Source organism: Rhopalosiphum padi, chromosome 4 (genome assembly GCF_020882245.1).
Source record: "Rhopalosiphum padi isolate XX-2018 chromosome 4, ASM2088224v1, whole genome shotgun sequence".
NCBI lineage: Eukaryota > Metazoa > Arthropoda > Insecta > Hemiptera > Aphididae > Rhopalosiphum > Rhopalosiphum padi.
In genome coordinates this window covers 18,072,414-18,090,074 of record NC_083600.1, presented here as the reverse complement: position 1 = coordinate 18,090,074, position 17,661 = coordinate 18,072,414, and the positions used below count along the sequence as shown (strand labels likewise).

The window sequence follows — 17,661 nt, the reverse complement described above, 5'->3', positions numbered from 1 at the left end:
AACCGCTTAATAGGGACAGATTGGCATAGTCCCGAACGAATGTATCGGTTTATTAGTGGTTAATCGGTTAATCGGGACAGTCGGATAATGGGGACGAATAGGTCACCACCCAATGTGTGCCAATTAAGCGGATTCTAAATCAAAATTATGGTTGATAAAAATTATGATGAGTGATATCGGACATTGGTAAGAAATGTGATTCTTCTGTTGACTATTGTGAATTCGTATACAATTTGATGTCTCTTGCCCGTCTCGTAACCCCTCCCCTCCAATGAACGCTCACGGGTACTGTTGAGTACTTTGTATACCTCTACTCATATATAAATGAATAAAAAGCAATGTTTGTATGCGTGTAACTGTGTAAGTGATCAACAGACAACAGTCAAGTATATCGCACTCGTGGTTCTGATATTTGGTACAAGCCACATGGGTAATCTTATAAACTGACGAAAATGTGACTTGAAGATAATTTTTTAAATCGTGCATTTTAAAGAGGAGCTCACACCACAGAGATTCATAGTCTCAAGAAAAATGAATATTTTTTTGATTGTATAGGTGCTTGCTATTAGCTAAATAAATCAAAAAAGTGATTATAATTATATATAATTTTTGAATTTTATTTTAATACTTGGTCGAAAAAACCCCAATAACTGTGTTAAAAATGTTTATAGTTTGTAATTAACGGAATTTAAGAGGATGTTAAATAACTGTTATATCTATATGGGCAACGTCTCATTCTGAATCAACTATAGTATTTAATGAAATTTTTAAATACTTGTTTTCTTTAATTTTAATCTAAAACGATATATTAATTATTTTTAAGTCCTATATTATAAATTGTTAAAAACGCACGGTAAGCTGCGACATTAATACATATCACAACAGTATATACAACATATTACATAATATATGAAATTATGCATATTAATATATATATATATTATATATAGTTACAAATATAATATACATAATACATTGAATAATTTATAGGTGAATGGAAAAAACAATATTAAAATAAAAAAAATAAATAAAATACGTATCACAAGTAGTAAATTTAATAATACAATAATATATAAATAAATCAACAAATTACAATAATATATCATAAAATAATAATTATACATAAGTAATATAAAGAAGTATGATAATTTTGATTTTCTAAGTTAATAGTACACACACTCACGGGACAACGGGTGCGTACAAAACGTATATTATAATTAATAGTAAGTACCTATACGGTTATACAATACAACATTATATTATAAGGAAAAGAAAACGATGAGATACGTCGGAATGCGTGCGCAGAGGAATAGTTTGGCGCGCGCTAATGCGGAAGAACGAAAAAGGCGAACGGATTTCCAAACCGTTTCAACGATCGCTCGCTCGATCAAGTAATACATAATATAATACGATATTATAATCAATTAATGGTGCATTGATTTGTAATGTTTGTTGAGCGTACAATAGTATTAATTATGTTTTGTAAATATATTATGATACACGCAGCAGGTTGTGGCTGAAGGGATTTACGACGCTCTGTAGTGGAAGAAGACGTCTACGAAGGATTTTCCTATACCTCGCTTGGGGTTTAGAGTTTAATGATATTGATTTCACAAATCATTTTATTTTGAATTTTTGCGACAAAAATTAAATCTCTTTAGTCAAAACGACGGTTAAGCCGGTAAATGATAACAAAGAGTCAACTTAAAAGTCTGGGATTAAAATGACGACAAATTTCAGAGTGGTCATCGTTTTAAAACAATTACAGCTCTAAATTCATCATTCTTCCCGATGACATTAATTTTTTTTTAAATTATCAATTACAGGCCAGCGTAACAATTTTTTCACTAGGAGCCAAGTATAAAAAAATTTCTTCATAGTTATTCTGAAATAGTTTATTACAATACGATTTGTCATGATTAAGTAAAAGCTATTTAGCTATATGATTATACAATTTAAAATGTACAAAAAATGTCTAAAAACCTTCATAAAAAATTGTAAAATTCAGAGCAATTTAATGTTTTTTTTAGATAATGTTTAAAATGATCTCACTTAAGGGCCAAAAGACGTCTTCGGAAAAGTCGCATTACATCATATAATCGTACAAAATAAAATGTCGTTCTGCGCGGGTTATCCACTCGCTAACCAATACACCGTTGACAGTAAAATGATAAAAATAGTTATAAAAATAATAATAATGATAATGATAATATTAATAGGTTCAGCGCCACCAAATTGACCACTGTAAATCGGTATGAAAATATACACAGTCGTAAAGTCAACATCGTATTATAAAATAACATTATAATTACATAGGACCTGCGCCGCTTTAGATCTATCGTATAGCATCTGATTTGTACATAATATTATATAATAATCGTCTGGTCATAGAAGCAATGAAAATAAGCGGCGACGCAGCCGATCAGTAGGGCCTCCAGACGGCCAAGTCGGTGTGCTGTTGCTGCTGTTGCTGTCGGTCGCTGTACCGGCCACCGATGGTTATGATGTCGCTCGCTTGGTGGTGTTCGTCGAGCGATACGGCGGGCGGTGGCGGTAACAGGCCGATTTCGATGCCACGCGCGTTCGGTCCTACGTTGCCGGCCGCGCTGATTGCCAACTGCGCAGCCGGATTACCGGCGGCCGCTACAGCCGCCAGCGCAGCCACGTCGTCCACGACGTACTGGTGGTGATGGTGGTCGGCCGCGGCCGGGTCCTTGATGCTGTTGTTGTTGTTGTTGTTGTTGATGTGCAACTGCTGCAATTGGTGTTCGGCCGCGGACGACGGCGCGTGCAGGTGCAGGTGTATCTGGTTCTGGTTCACCGTCGAGTACAGGTGCGGGTACAGCACCATCGTGGTGGGCGGCGGCACGGGCGGCGGTTCGGCGGTCATCTGCACCGGGTGATGCGGCGGAGGCGGCGGCGGTGGCGGTGGGACCACTGCTGCGTTGTACTGATACGCGACCGCGGCCGGATGGTGATGGTGATGATGGTACGACGACGGATGATGGTGGTGGTGGTGTTCCGCGGTCGGCCAAGACGACGGGTAATAGCCTCCACCGCCGCCAACGCCTGCTTCCACTGAATCCTGATGATGGAGCACCGGTTTTAAGAGGTCCTGTTGGTGTTGTTGTTGTTGATGGTGCTCGTGTTGTTGTTGTGGGTGGTGGTGTTGGTGTTGTTGGTGCGTGCCGCAAAAGTCTGTCATGTGATTGTTGTGCTGGACTTCCTGATGACCACCTCCGTACACTGCAGCACAGACGAACAAGAAAAAACGTTTTTTATTAATAACGGGCGAATACAATGTACATAGTTTTATTAAAAATGTTTAAAATAATTGATAAAATAGTTATTAGAATTTACACGATGAATGAAAATAATACGACTGTAATATCATCATAAGTGCAGCAGAAATATATCTACAGCAGTCGTAGCAATATTGATTGACGATTGTCGAGTATATGGGTATGTAGTAAATAAAAAAAATAATATTATTTAGTAACTTATATGTATGATTGATTTTATTTACCTATCTATACTTCAATAAAATAATATTTCAATAATATTTACTTTGGTATTTGAATATAATACGTAAAAGAATTTTTTTTTAATTAATAATGTATGATACTATAATTTCAAAGGATGTGGTGCGTTGTGAAAACAATCTCGGTGCGCGTGTTAAAGCCCCGAGGCCCACGCACAGCCTGGGTATCAAAGAGCTCTTCAATAGTTTGGATAGTACATATATATAGTTACATCGTAATTGCATGGCCGTAGGCGCCGAACAATTAATATGGGCAAATTGAAAAACACGAATTAAATAAAATAAACGAAGCTATGAGAAAAATTTAGTCTAAATACTAAATGTTCTGTTATTATTTTGTAGTTCTTTCCGTTGTCTATAAAATAAATTATTATTCTGATATATTTGATTTCTTTTAAATCAACCGATTTTTTGGATACGAGAGTTTCAAGTTTAATAAACATAAATATTGTATTATTTCAATACTTTAAAACATGCTTATTATGCAATTAACTATTCTACAGCCTAAAAATAAAAAGCTTTGAAGTGCCGAAGACATAGAGCTCTAAAAATTAATTAAAAGTACAAAGATATAAAAAAAAAAAATTTAGTGTGAATTTCGCAAAAAAATTATACTATTATAGTATTTGAAGACATACAATTTTTTTACCGAAGAATATAAATTATACAATGTGGCAAGTGTAATACACACGGTAATAAACCAAACTTCCCTCTCATATTTTACTTTAACCATAAACAACAAACTTTGATTATTTTAATTTTTAAGAATAATTAAAGACCATATTTTTAATATTCAAGGAATTATTTCTGAGAACTTCTTTCAATTTTCTCATTTTTATATAACATAATATATTAAATATGCACCTAATATGTATATATAAAATTATTTAAATTAAATTTTGTTAATAATTGTATCTAATTTCAAAATGAGACTTTTGTCACCCTCGTCATACTATGTTTTTTCTTTTAGGAAATACTGACACAGCCGTATGTCATTGAATAAATGCACACATAAAAAAATGTACGTACATCATCAATATCGTGGTCATACAATACCAATTTATATGATTGATGGATCGTCAATGAACAGCGTTACAATGGATAAACTCCATATTTATATATAAATTACTGATCTAAAGACATAGGCATATATCTTGTTAGAGAATGCATAATATTTTATAAAATAGGTAAATTAGGTAGAATCTATTCCGTTCGCACATACTTATAATATATTAAATAGCTATAGCTATGTAGGAGACGATACCAAAACATTATTATTGCTCGTAATGATATACGCGTGTAGGTTAGGTATAAGGGTCCTTTGGGACAAACGTATATATAATAAATGACGTTGACGTACTTATGTCTTATTATATTGTATATTATAATAAACCACATATATATGATATGGGTAATAATTTAACGCGTTAACGTACGAGTCTCTCGGCAAGTTTTAATTCCATCACCGATAATGTTCCCTTTTTTTTTTTTACAGGGACTCGAGTAACTATCAGGTACATGTGGGGTCGCAGATAACGACGAAGACAATCTCATTAAAATTTATAGGACGCTTTCGGTTTGTGTACCTACAGATACACGTTACACGCGGTCGTAATAGATGGTTTATATAATAATAACGTATTATTATATCATACGAAAACGACGTAAAATATATTAATGACAGTAATGACACCCTTCGATTTCGATAATGTACCACACACGGAAATTGTATTCCAGGTATACAGGCATCAAATACCAATCGCGTTGGTAGTAGTAGAAATCTGGCGGTCGATTATATGATTTCTTAACGTAAAATATTATAATATATTTTATTATATATGCCACCGGATACTTATAATTGGTTATTATCAAGGCTATGGATTTAATAAAAAAATAAAAAGGTTTATTCGGGTTAATTCAAATTTTGAGTGTGCCGTAATTGCAGAGTAAAAAAAAAATTAACAGATATAATATTATATGCCAATTTTAAAATTATATAATCATCGTAAACGTCTTAAACCCGAGACTATTATCAGATATTATTTATTCGTATACGACTATACGAGTATTATTTGCAAGCGAAGTAAATACCGACAATAAACCGACCTAACCTAAACGACTTTTTGTCTATGGTAGATACTGTACAATATAACATTTTCGTATTTTCGTATACGTCCATACTGCCCAATAACTCCAACACTAACTATCCAGTGCCCACGATGATGGATTGAGCAAATAATAAACATTTGAAATAACGAGCCACGCGTCGAGCACGTCAGCGTGTCAAAACCGTATACTAAGATCTACGCCCAAATATTTTTTTTAATAGTGAAATACACCTACATTGTTATTACAAACCATTCAAATCCATTCGACAACAGAAAAGTATCTAAACTAAATGTATATTACTGTTCAATTAAGATATTATATTCATAACAAATGTTGTGTGGGGGAGCAGAGTAGGACATTAATTGGCTACATATTTTGTAATTATTCGAATGAAAATATGTTCAACGTTTTTAAATACAAATTTGTCAAGTTGTGGGTGGAAGGAAGTGTTAGATATATTTATAGTTATTATCTATACTATATCTTAATGACTGAATCAAAAACTAGTATAATCGATCAAAAATCGGTTCATATGTACAAATCATTCAATCATACAAGAACTCATTTAGAAAAACAATCGATTTGCGACAAACCATGTTTAAACGATATCTATACAACTTGAAGCATTTTTGTGGTTTGTGAAATAATATGTATACGAATACATAAGGCTATTTAAAAAGTAATCAAATTTTTTAATAAAGAAACAAATCAAAATTGTCGAAATTATTGACACCGATACTTCACAAAACAAGTAGGTACATAAATGCACATATTTATATTAATTTACGCGGAGATAATCTTACAAACTCTGTATGATTCATAATTATAGAAATTCAAAAACCGAAATAATTATGACTTATGTTATGACATTTAAACACTTTGACCTACTTATCTTGATTCTGAACTAATTTATTATAAAATATATTAAATAGGTTTAGGTAGAAATTAAATTACTCTAGATTTTTAGTTCTTTTCATTGTAAAAACCTAAGTTAATTCGTTATGATTTATATTTAGATGAAGAATCATAAGTAAATTTAAATTAGTTATGAATTATGATGCATTTTATGAGTTAATACATTAGATATCAATGAAGTATTAGAATAAGAAAAAAATAAGTTTGTCTATACAAATGTATTACAATTGGATAACCATGAATTCATTTTGCATTAAAAATATTAATAAATTTGTTGTAAAAGTTATAGAAATGCATAGATTTGATATTTGTAGTTAATGAGTCAACAAGTTCACATGTGTTTTTTTTTTGTTTTTTTTGAACGATTTAATTAAGATTTTCAAAGATTTATAGAACAAAAAATGATAAATTTTCGAAATTTGTAAATTAATAATTTATGTACCTATCTGTAGAAGTTTATCATGTAGACACCTATGTAATTTTACACTAAAGTAGTCAATTGCGATGTGTTGTCACAATTTTCGTGTATACATTTCAATCAAGTCTACATTACAAAGTATAAGCATCCACCATCTACCTACCTGCAGTGTATAATCCAATATTATATCATTTGATTCGAACGACTGATCCGAGTTTTAGGGTGAACTCAGAGGATTTTTGCAATTTGAGAGCTTCTGAAGGTATACATGTATACATATAAACATATATGTATATATAAAGACCTGGTGTATATATGTGCGGATACACGTAACCATCGCGTGACGAACACACACGACGTCGATCTTCCTCAAGTATACGTATAATAATAAATATGATCTTTTCGAACGCTAATTCGCAGTAATCGATGCGCCCGTCCACATTTTATATATTGTTTATCATTATAATATCTATATTATATATATGGTGCATAATAATTGTGTCATAATATTATGATATATATATATTATATATATATACATATAGATAATATAACATATTTTTACTGATCTCATACGTTCATATACGGCTATAATACACCCATATTAATATTATTTGTAATTTTTCCGAGTGAACGAAAATCGTATGTTATAGTTATTATATAACATCACTGAGAATATATTCACGATTAACATAGTCTTGAACGCAGTGGAACCTACTAAAATATACTCCTCTACTCGTTTCGTGTCTATAGAATATGTAAGGGTACAATATTCATTTCAAATCAAAATAATTTGACTTTTAAGATAATCACACCATTGAACAATAGTTTTGCAGTATGCTAACTAACTACGTGTAAATTTATCTCAGATTCAGTATATGAAAAGCTAAAATCAAAATTGGTTGATTCTAAATCCATTATGATTTAACAAGATCGTCCAGGTTTGGTGTGTGTACATCGTACAAAGATAATACTAACAGTAATAAATTGAAAATTAGGTAGATACTATTGATATTTTTGTAGTCAAATGACCAAAACTGCATTAACGCACCCCGAAAACAGAAAAACAAAACACTTCGCAATAAGTAAAATATATTAATATATTATTTAATAATATAACTTTTAGTTGTCTAGTATACCGCCTAACTATATACAAAGTAGAAAAACTCCATACTTAACAACCGTTCAGATTTTGATTCAAAAATTAAAAAAAAAAAACAAAAATAATATATTTAATAAGAAAATAATTTGTACCGTTACATCCTGGCAGTACGTATATAAGACCTTACCTCTATTTATGTCGTAAAAAATCAGAGTTTGAATAAATTCATTGTTTAAAAGTGAAAATAGAGTGAGCAATTACTACACATAAGAAGTCACGCCAAATATATATTTTACAACATTATTATCGTTTATTATATTTTTATATAAGACATATACTCACTGGTTGAGGGAGCTTCCATTGCCATGGTGGCGGCAGGTCCTGTGGCGTCCGGATACGCGACATATGCAGCTCCTCCGAGTGGAGCGGCACTTGGCGAATACGACGACGTCGAATAGCTGCACCAGTTGCTCGACTCAGTTACGCCAACAGGTATATCTGAATGTTCATCTGAAAATTTTATAAAAAATTAAAATCATATCCATCGAGATAACACATGTAAAACCATGTATTTATATATTTATAATAATTATGTTTAATATGAATTATAACAATTCTTATCATAAAAGTGTATAATATGCACGTAGATACAAAAAAAAAATGCATTCTTGACTTTACTCATATGTTATTTCAGGGGTGCAGTAGTCCTGGGCCAGTGGGTAAATGTAGATGGTGGCCAGGAAAACAAACAAAAATTAGCGGTCGCTACAATATCGCAATAATTCTTTTACAAATCGCAGTCATTCGAATTATTTAAAGAACATAATAATATTATAACAGCAATAATCTTTAAATTAACTATTTGTAACCCTAATTCCCGTATAAAGTGATGACTAGTGTTATAATATACCTAAGTACCCTTGATAGTGGGTCTTAACTCTTAAAGTTCAAGTATTTTATATAATGTACGTAGTTTTTTAGACAGTTAAACACCTATACGATATTAATCATATTTCGGTAAATTTTAGAGCTGAACCTTTGACATTTTAAAATGCTTAAAGTTATTAAAACTAAAAATAATTAAGAAGTGTATCAATTAGGTTGTAAAGTAATTATAAGTACTCCGGTACTCGAAATAACTTCTTTTACAATTTTCTTATAATATAATGTACCTATACATAATTAAATCAACATACAAATTAATGATTTATATTTCAATGATTACTTGTGATATATAGATAATTTATTATAATACAACTGTTATAATCGCGAATAACGTGCCCATATTACTGTGAAATATGAATGTCCGTAATTGGTGAATGCTGACATATTGATTAAATTTGTACTGTTAGTGAATGTCGATATTTATATAAAAATGTTGGTGAATGTTGGTAATGCTGATATTATTTAATCTAATTTAGGGATAACGAAAAAGTCGCAATAATAATACAGTATCTTATACTATCTAGTACCTATGCAGTTTTAATTTTTCAACATTCATCAATTTATTAGGTGCGTCGTGTAGGTAGACATTCACGGTAACGTACTATAAAATACTATTAAATACTGTCAAAACCCAAATACTAGAAGCGTCCCAGTGGGGCATTCGACATAATATTATATGCCCACCTGGTCAACAGTCTGTTAGTTCATCCCTGGATGGGACGCAATACGCGTTAACTACACTTTAGACTATAAGTGGTGTAACTATATTATACTGTATATATGCGTTGAAATCACGGTGGCGCTGCGGGGGTGATTCTGTGACGAAGGCGCGCGTATAATATCATCAATCTCATATATTGTGATGGTAATAATGATGTTAATATAGTATAAATATATAATTCACACGAAACGGGCGCATTATATTATTATGATAATCGTACGCGTTCGTTAAAAAGGCGTCTCGCCCGAAAAAGAAGACGGACGACAAATTGAACGAGACTCGAGTGAGTACATTATAATAATTATTATTGTTATAAGTATGAGACGTAGTACCTACTTGAAAACACAATTGTGATAAAGTCGTCGGAGCGTGTGGCGGCATCCACGGGGGCAGGAGAAATGTTCGCGCGAGCATATTAAAATATATTTGTAATAGTATAATAGCTCATTAGTCATTGTCATCAAATCGGAATGATGCACAGGCACAGGCGGAGAAGAAAAGAGAACATGTTAATAACAAAATATATTTTTATAAAAAATTAATATAATCACTGACTGCAGTAACAAGGCGACGAGAACCCGTTGAAGTCGGTACACACACACACACACGCGAGAGTATAGTCTCATTCATTGTGCGCCATAATATAATGCGTATATGTATATTGTATACAATAAAGTAGGTACACAGGTATAGACCATGTATACGCGTGGTAGATATTTTTTCGGCGGTAAATTAATGGCCGACTGTGCTAAGGACATGCGATATTTCACGCGTCGAATGGATCTTCGTCGTCGTCGCAGTCGTCGACGTCGTCCTCTCTTCATACATCGTGTGTGTGTGTGTGTGTGTGTGTGTGTACGAGGGCGCACGCGAGCGTGAGGACAATGCCTCAGGGCGAAAACGAAACAATATAATAATAATTTAATATAATAAAACGTTTGGAGAATAACACGCACGCTTGTCGGCCGCTCGTGTACTTATTATTATATTGAAGGCATTCTATATATGTAGTGTATACATACCTAATATATTATAACATAATATTATAGAGTCGTTTTGGGAGAAAAATAATTTACGAAAATAAATCCTAATATAATAATGGAAATCGTTGAGTTTGTGACCGACGGGCCCCGCGGAGATGTGCGCATACTATTATTGTTGTACGCATATATGTGTGTGGTTGAAAAATCGACGGATGTATCTTAATATAGTCCGCACCGTGATGATGAAGTTGCGTCCGTAATACATAATAGAATACGACGTGTTACAAGTGTTCGTGTATACTACACCTATTTAATATGTGTACGTTTTTTTTTTTTTAGTTAGTTAAAAGTGTGCGACCTGTGAACAGTCGTTCAATATCCACGAGTCGAAGACCAGCGAGAAGTTTTTTACTGAGATTTATGATACCACTTTCGATTTTTCTAATACTTCGAAAACGACTATAGGTATAACTACACGTGAAAAGCATTCGTCAAAAAGTTTAAATACCGTATATTCATAATAATATATTATATTATAGGTGTACTAGGTGATCATTAATCGAAGCGCGAACGATATATTATAATATCTTTTATACGTATACGGTATACACTATACACTGCGTTTATGTATACCTACATTGAATATTCGTACATGATATATTATAATGTACAAACAACAAGCGTTCAATAATATACTGACTTTAACACCTACGATTTAACAATATAATTTATACCCTGGTACATACACAATAATACACATGTGTATTAACATGTTTAGAAAAATGTGTACTTAAATTTTAATATACTGATTTGCAATTTTTCAACAAGTTGGTTTCGTATTTCAAAGAGGAAAAATTTAAAATAAAGACACAGTTGAAATCTTATTTCCTAAATGTTGAGCTTTTACTATTTAAAATATCGATTTCAGAATCATTTGGTACATCAGTTTATAATAATGATATATTAGCTACTAGAATTGTTCATCTTCGACCAAATAAAACGGTATACTCTTAAAATGACAATAGACCAATATAGAAGACAGTCAGAAGAAAATATATAAAATTATTTTTTCAGACGTGCATATAGCATATTGTAGTAAAACTTATAATAATCCGCATACATGATAAAAAAAACTATCCTTCTTGGCGCCATATTTATTTTTTTAAACTCAAACTTACGTCGCCTGCGGATAAATTCGCAATACGCATATACCTTTATTAGAACCTATATCCAAATATTACAAACTAAATCGGCTACAAAACAGTACATTAAAAAGTTAAGACGTATATTTGACCTTAAAAATAAGAACCAGAACTACTACCCGTATAATATATATTTACAAAGGTAGCACGTAGTTACATAGCCCGTAATTGGTCAGACTACATGACGATCTGTATAATATGTAGTGTTGCAAATAATACTTACACGAAAACCACAATAATATAATGTGTTATGACATTATGTATAACATATTGTATTGCATAGCAAATGAATAATTCTGTGTAAACAAAAATAATGATTTTCAATATGTATTCAAACTCTGCTCAATCGCTCTCGTACATATAGGTATAATACTATGCATAGTATGTGAGATAAAAATATAATATATTATTATATTGTGATCAGTTTGTTGATGGTGACCATTTTTAGAAAAGCTGGTTAATTAAACTATAATTCGTATTTCATATTTTTTACTCATTATGAATGCCGATATATTCAATTTTAACAAGCATTAAAAATTTAAAAAATTTAACAAGTTTAAAAATGAATGATACTGTGGTATCACTCTTCATTCTAACGATAGATATAATAATCAACGATTAGTAAATGATTATATGTTGTAATATAATGAAAAAGTTGAATAAAATATTCGATAAACATATATCGACATTTTCAAAAAACTACCTTTAAGTCCAGAATATCAAAGTAAAAACAAATGAGTAAAGTTATAATGTTATAGAAAAAAAAAATAAAAATAAAATGAAAAAAATTAAATGCACCTGTCATACACTTCTGAATCACGATGTATGACTTACTGTATTTTTGCAGCCCACCCAGCCCGTTGAACTACGTTACTATACATTACATAGTACCCGTAGTAGGTATATTATATTATAAAGTATACGATTTTATTGCACCAAAAAAAAAGACACCCGATAGTGTGGCATAGAAAAAGCAATATTAAAAAAAAAAACATCACAGCGTAAAATATACGTCGTATAATATTATACCTCATATAGGTACTACTTAAAAATACATACTTGTATGAGGTATAATATTGTACACCGTCTTTGGATGTCCGGAAATCGATCACAAGGGATGTGGTTTCTCGCGTGTATACACATAAACATAATTTGTTTATTATCATTATATTATATAGTGTTGGGTACCTACCTATACGTTTTATTACTCGCAGTACCGACGAGTCGCACGTACCTCATCGGGGACCTATATTGTTTTTTAATCCACACTGCACCGGCGCGTGCATAGGTTGCATTTTACCGCAAGAGTGCAGGACATAATATACCTTTGTGTATATTATAATATACTCCAATATATAGCTGTATACCACGTGCACTTCAAGGGTAATGTTTCATTAACCCGCTGTACAACAATACGAATAATACAATTTATTACATCCTATATACCTACTTAGTATATTATTATTATATTGTATTAACTAAATAATAATTACACGCACTTGTAAATTTTTATCTCAAAAATGGCCCCACGGATTTCGTCAGAATTTCTTAACTAGGGTTTTTTGTTTAAGTTCAAGGTTTCATCTTCGGGGAAATTCACGTTTTTGAGTTATGCTAGAACTTTGAAAAATTTACAAAAATTTGAAATACTAATTATTCGAATATTACAAATAAGATAAAATATTCGAAACACGTATTTCTAAAAATACAAAAAGATACAATTACAAAATGATCAATTTTGAAAATAGAGTTTATTACGCGGTACTGTCGTGACAGTCGCGATGTACAAAGAAGTAAAATAAATAATTATAAAATAGTAATTTTGATGATTTCCCTTTATTTCTCGTAAAATTTTTAATTTTTTAAGTTAATATTTATTTTTATGTTTAGCTAATTGCACTTTGTAATTCATATAGTTGTATTTATATGTATTTGTCAACTACGCTTGATTGTAATCTTATTATAGCATGTTCAATTAGCTATCTCTAGTTATAAGGATTGTACACTCGTACCCGTTTACAATTTATAAAATAAATAAATAAATAATCGGTTGACAAGTATAATAATTATTATACTATTTTGCGCCCGACAATGTCTTCTGCCGAGGAACACCTGTTATAATAATCTCCATTATACCTATTGTTCTTAATCTCACGCGGGACTAGTTATATTTGAAAAACGATAATTCCGAATATCACTCACTCCGTCAATTAGACGTTACAATATATATATAACACAGTTCGATGAATCACTATAAACTATGGATCATTTATTTTTTTATTTTCTTCCTCACAGTTCGGGTAATTGGCCTCAGCTATATAATAATATTTTATCCGTGACCCGTAATTAACCGAGATTATACCTCTGACGAAAAACATATAATAAGGTACATATGTATTAGGTATATACGGTAATAAGAAAAAAATATACATCTAAATATGTTATTTGTAAAATGTAAAATATTATTTTGGGCTGAACGTACAATTACAATTACCTACGTGGCTACGTGTACCCAAAAACATTTGACACTAATAGTTAAAAATATGTACTCTTATTATACGGTAGTGAATAATCATATTATATAACAGTGTTCAATATACAAGTATTTTATCATATTATATCATAATATGTTAAACTGCACATATAAGCGAACATTATATTTCATGATATAGTTAACTATACTATCCGGTAAGATTCATCAAAATATAACAGATAAATAATTTAAACAGCTTATTTTGAAACAAGTTGGCAATAAATAAATAAAAAATATATTCTACAAATTATGACTAAAACAACAGCTTAGAACCTTTCTATAAAAGTTAAAATATAAACTGTTATTTATTAGTCTCACAAATTATTAATTACATTAACAATCAATAAATAATTGTGAATAGTGTTACGAATGGTACATTTAACTAGTAGGTTAATACATACTAGAAAAATTTGTCTTACTTTACCATGACTTTTTTTCCTATATTACCAGCTACTATTATACTCACTTAATATTTTGATTAAAAACCTACTCTAAAAAACGTTATCGACAAAATATCAGATATACTATTTAGATGTTGAGTTTATCATGTTTAGTTTAATAATACGAAACTATATTTACACATCACCTATATTATAATATAAATAATAATATATTTAATATTAAAATAAAAAATATTTCGTACGAATAGAAAAACGAATTTGTTTGACCAGAGTTCCGGAACAATACACGAGCGGTTGATTGATACGTATATACTGTATAAATTACACATAGTATAATAATATTATATTTACATACAGCAGGTTTAATACTATCATTCATTATTTCGTTGGACGGAAAAAAAATTTTAAAAAGAGACTGTCGTTTCATTATTTTCTTCGATTCATTGGGTTTAAACCGAGTCGAGCCTTGAATGAAAAAGCTTAAAAAAAAAATACTATACACTCACGTGTCGCATAGTGTTTACTACAGATATTATACACCGCGCGCCGCAATAATAATATATGTACACCTACAGGCTGTAGGTATATAGAAAGTCATCAAAATCGTTCGGATTTCGTAAACTGCGCCACCTCTATAATACATACACATTAAAATTTACAACGATTATCTGTAGCCTACTTGCAATATTCACCACATAAATATTCATTATATCCAGTTGACGAATATTATACCGTATACACCTGTATAATGTGTGTGCACCGTTCTCATATTCCACGCGTGCCTGTCTCCCTCCGTCTCTGTCGGGTTCACTAGCCACTGCTATAGCTATATAATATATTATATTATAAGGTTGTTTTTTTTTCTATCGTATTATATCAAATAATATATTCCATCGCGTTAATTAATTCGTACGTATCTCCAACGCGCTGGAAGTTGAATGTTAGAGGGGGAGGACATTAAACGCGACGACGGTGGTCGTTGGAGACTGCGAGTGACTGACGCGGACCAAGTGTGCGTACACCATACACCTATTACGGGTTGCGTAACGTCCGCATGTGCATGTAAATGTATACACGATAATAATAATATTATTATTATTGTGTGTAATATAGTCGTCAGCGCCGGGATGACTCAAAAACAAAAACAAAAAAGTAAAACTGGTTTTATTCATTTTTTTTTGTACGTCACCCATTCATCCGTCTTGCGGGGTTTTCGCGTGACGAAGGACCCTCTTGACCTCAATATAATAATAATGTGTATCCATAAATAGGTATCTTATAAGTTATAAGTTATAATATATGAATACTATAACAGTCGATACAGATCATAAAGAATATGTGGGTAAGTAAATATATCATGGATATATGCCGTACAGGTATGTGGGTAATAATTTATTAATATATTGTGTTTTAATTTCTAACGATTTATGATTTATTGCTGCAGTTTGACACACATATGCCGTCTGTACACAATATTTTAAGTATATAGGGTTATTCACTAAATATGCTAACATCCCTTTTTTTTTAATAATATAGTAATTTAAATTCTGATTTTTGACCTAAAGACCATATTTTCGAATTCTTGTAACTTTTTTGTGTTACTTAAGAAATGGCTCATGGAGATACAAACTCCCCCTCTCCCCATCTTTTTTATCTACTATAAATTATTTTACAGACGAATTTTCAAATTTTTACATATCAAGATCAAAATTCGAACAAGTAATTTTTAAATTATTATTATTTTTACATAATACTATAAGAATAAAAAAAGTTCAGGAAATATGGTGGCTATGATAATTTAAAAATGCTGGTAGATAATTACCTAATGTTAATCTATCAACATTTATAATTTGTAAATATGGTTCAAGGGTCCAAGTAAATAAATACTAGATCCTAACATGATTAAAATTATTATTGTATTTTTACCGTATACTTAGGCCTCAAAGAATGCATTATTTCCATGCAAAAACTAGCTGCATCACCAGCGCTGACTTCTAGCCTCTAGGTGCAATACTGCAATATCTGAACAGGCTGAACATAATAATATTGTTACAGTCTTACAAAATGTATAGCAATAGACATACCTATAGATGTTTACTATTATATACTATATATAAATGCATGTATCATACATTATAATACTACACACAAGGCGTGTATAAAATATACAATCGATTTCCGGTCAACAGACGCATGTATATCATTTCTGGTGCGCATTATTATTCCAACAGAAAAGAAATATAATAATAAAAATTGTTATTATTATTATACCTATAGTATAAAATGAACGTACTGTATTATAATATATACCTATAGGTGAGGTAGACTTACTACCAGCAGCTACTCTACGTTCTACCCATATATACACGTATATTATATACTATATAATCGTATGCGTTATAGTACACCTAGTGTGATAATATAATAATAATATTGGAAGCAGTCGATTGGTCCGTAACGGTTGATGGGCGCCCAACCGCAATGTAAAGGGCCACTTTCTAGACGGAACGTGATCGTTCTGCCGATGAACACGCGGGAAAACGCAGCGACGGCAAACATGATAATAATATACATATAAGTTTAATCATCTACCACCGATCTATATATATATATATATATATATACTGTATTTCACGGTGGTTCGAGAAAAAAAATCGGCAATACGACAACCCTTATTACTTTTATTCATAATTATCTTATTGTGTTTATATCTACGACACGTCTATACCACGCAAACAACAATATTTAAGATCCATTCATATTGATAAATGATACATATACTCGTATTTAG

At 31.3% G+C, this 17,661-nt stretch overlaps 1 protein-coding gene across 2 annotated transcripts in view; it reads right to left on the bottom strand.

Annotated features, from left to right (window-relative positions):
* Nucleotides 1–1,033: 1,033 nt before the first annotated feature.
* The window catches only part of LOC132929640 (protein lozenge-like), a 38,842-nt gene continuing 22,214 nt past the window's right edge, over nucleotides 1,034–17,661 (bottom strand). For both annotated transcript variants that reach the window (XM_060995132.1, XM_060995133.1), the window contains exons 4-5: nucleotides 8,428–8,595; nucleotides 1,034–3,246 (exon numbers count right to left, since the gene is read on the bottom strand). In XM_060995132.1, the coding sequence (XP_060851115.1) occupies nucleotides 2,423–3,246; nucleotides 8,428–8,595 (992 nt within the window). In that variant the 3' untranslated portion in view covers nucleotides 1,034–2,422. The remainder of the gene's footprint in view (nucleotides 3,247–8,427; nucleotides 8,596–17,661) is intronic.